Below are 2,219 nucleotides of genomic sequence, written 5' to 3' on the forward strand. Positions count from 1 at the left end.
CACTTGGAGAAGGCTGTGGTTCTCGAGCTCACCTTGAAGCATGTGAAAGCACTGACCAATCTCATTGAGCAGCAGCAGCAGAAAATAATTGCTTTGCAGAACGGTTTACAAGCGGGTGAGTATTCAAATCGTGTCGTGTGAGAACCTGCGTGTGCCTGACGGACTTTCTCTCGGAGTCTTTGAAATGCAGTTGTGACACTTTGTTCCTGAGGAGGGAGGAGGCAGGAGTTCTTGCCTTTAATCGCTGTTGTTTTCTCTCGCTTTGCTTATGAGCTTTTTTAAAAAAAAAAAAGATATCTATTTCTTAATATGGTCAGTGTAGAGTGCCCCGTGGAGTTGTTTTGACTAAATTGGATTTTAAGTAGTTTTGTTCGAAGCCCGGGCTTGCTGTGCGGTTCTCCCCAAAGCCGTATGAATCTTTCCGGTCATGTTGCTGAGCTTTGGATCAAACCCAGATTTGTTTGTTTGGGTGTGTTTTTGTTTTTTTTTTTTCCTGCAAACACATGCAAATATGCTTTTCATACACGTGTTTTTTGGGTCTCTTTATAAAGGAGCTAGCCTGTGTTCTGCAGGCAAAGAGGGGACCCGGTTTATCAGCCCATCACGCTTTAGAGGCACTTCCTCCTTCTGTTTTCACATGTGGCGCTCACGTGAATCTGATAAAGTAAAATTTAGAGGGTTTTGTGTTGGTTTTTTTTTTTTCTGAAGAGCCTTCCACTACTCCGACAGCCACAGGGAGTGCAGTAGAGCTTTAGGCTGAAGCTCGGTCGCCCGAGGTTGGCAGAGCTGCTGGCGGGGAGCTCCGGGAGCTCTCGTGCCCGGAGGTGGAGGGCGAGGTGCTTGCTGCCTTCCCTGGGGTGTTTCCCAGAGAACGCACCAGCTTGACTCACTCCGTGCTTCAGCACTTGTTGAAGGTGGCACGGGCAGTAAATAGAGAACTGGAAAAATAGCGTAAAGCCGCTACGTGACAGGGGACAGACGGACGTTCAGATGGAAACAGAAAGGGGGGGATGTCTGTGCGGTTCGGGTTGACCATCGGGTTCCACCTCCCCAGCTGGGCTGTAACCCAAGTTTAATACCCGCCCCAAAGGTGGCGATGGAGCTATTTAGCGCGTTGTTAATTTTTAATTTCTTTCTGTTAATGTTTCCTCAGGTGACCTGTCGTCGCGAAACCTCGACTCCAGCCAGGAAATGTTTCGATCCGGTTTCCAGATGTGTGCCAAGGAAATGCTGCAATACCTGGCAAAGCACGAGAACGGCAAGGACCTCAAGTCATCCCAGCTGGTCAACCATCTGCACCGCATGGCCTCCGAGGTGCTCCAGGGCGGAGCCGGCCGCAAGTCCGGAGATATCCCTCCTAAAATGGTGGACCTGAAAGAGAAGCCCGTCTCCTTGACCAAAGCAGCGGAAGGCCACGGGAAGAACTGCGTGCCCGTGATCCAGAGGACATTCGCTCACTCCAGCGGGGAGCAGAGCGGCAGCGACACCGACAAGGACCGCGGGTACGGGGGCGAGCTGGAGAAAAGTGACTCCAAATCCGAACAGCAGTATTTCAAAAAGGATACCGAACTCAAGTACGCTGTCCAGGAGAGAATAAGCTCGATTAAGCAAGAGACTGAGGACCCACCGGCCAAAAGGAGCAGGCTGGAGTCGCCGGAGGACGAGGGCCCTTTTGGCAGCGACATGATGGGCCCTTCCAGCGGCTTCCTGGGCCCCCACGCTCACCAGCCTATTTCTACTTGATCCCACCGTCCGCAACGGCCTATCTGCCCATGCTGGAGAAGTGCTGGTACCCGGCGTCCGTCCCTGTCTTGTACCCCAGCCTCCCGGCCTCCGCCGCCGCGCTCACGGGGTTCATGAACCCTGACAAAATCTCCCCGCCTCTGCTGATGCCCCAGAGACTCCCTTCTCCCGTACCGGCCCATTCCCCCATCGACTCCTCGGCTCTGCTTCAAGCTTTGAAGCAGATTCCTCCTTTGAACTTGGAAACCAAAGACTAAGCGCAGTGTGACTTTTAGTTTATTTCCTTCCTGACAAAATCTCCCCGCCTCTGCTGATGCCCCAGAGACTCCCTTCTCCCGTACCGGCCCATTCCCCCATCGACTCCTCGGCTCTGCTTCAAGCTTTGAAGCAGATTCCTCCTTTGAACTTGGAAACCAAAGACTAAGCGCAGTGTGACTTTTAGTTTATTTCCTTTTTTCCTTTTTTTTTTTTTTTTT

General features: G+C 51.9%; 1 protein-coding gene across 1 annotated transcript in view; it reads left to right on the forward strand.

The window, feature by feature from the left end:
- The window catches only part of LOC104279595 (class E basic helix-loop-helix protein 40-like), a gene marked incomplete at its 5' end in the record, with an annotated part of 2,668 nt that extends 668 nt beyond the window's left edge, over positions 1-2,000 (forward strand). The window contains 3 exon segments of the mRNA XM_009876930.1: positions 1-115; positions 1,154-1,729; positions 1,732-2,000. The exon segment at positions 1-115 is cut by the window's left edge and continues 1 nt beyond it. Coding sequence (XP_009875232.1) covers positions 1-115; positions 1,154-1,729; positions 1,732-2,000 — 960 coding nt within the window.
- Positions 2,001-2,219: the final 219 nt, after the last annotated feature.

This window comes from Apaloderma vittatum, unplaced genomic scaffold (assembly GCF_000703405.1).
Source record: "Apaloderma vittatum isolate BGI_N311 unplaced genomic scaffold, ASM70340v1 scaffold30639, whole genome shotgun sequence".
NCBI classification, from domain to species: domain Eukaryota; kingdom Metazoa; phylum Chordata; class Aves; order Trogoniformes; family Trogonidae; genus Apaloderma; species Apaloderma vittatum.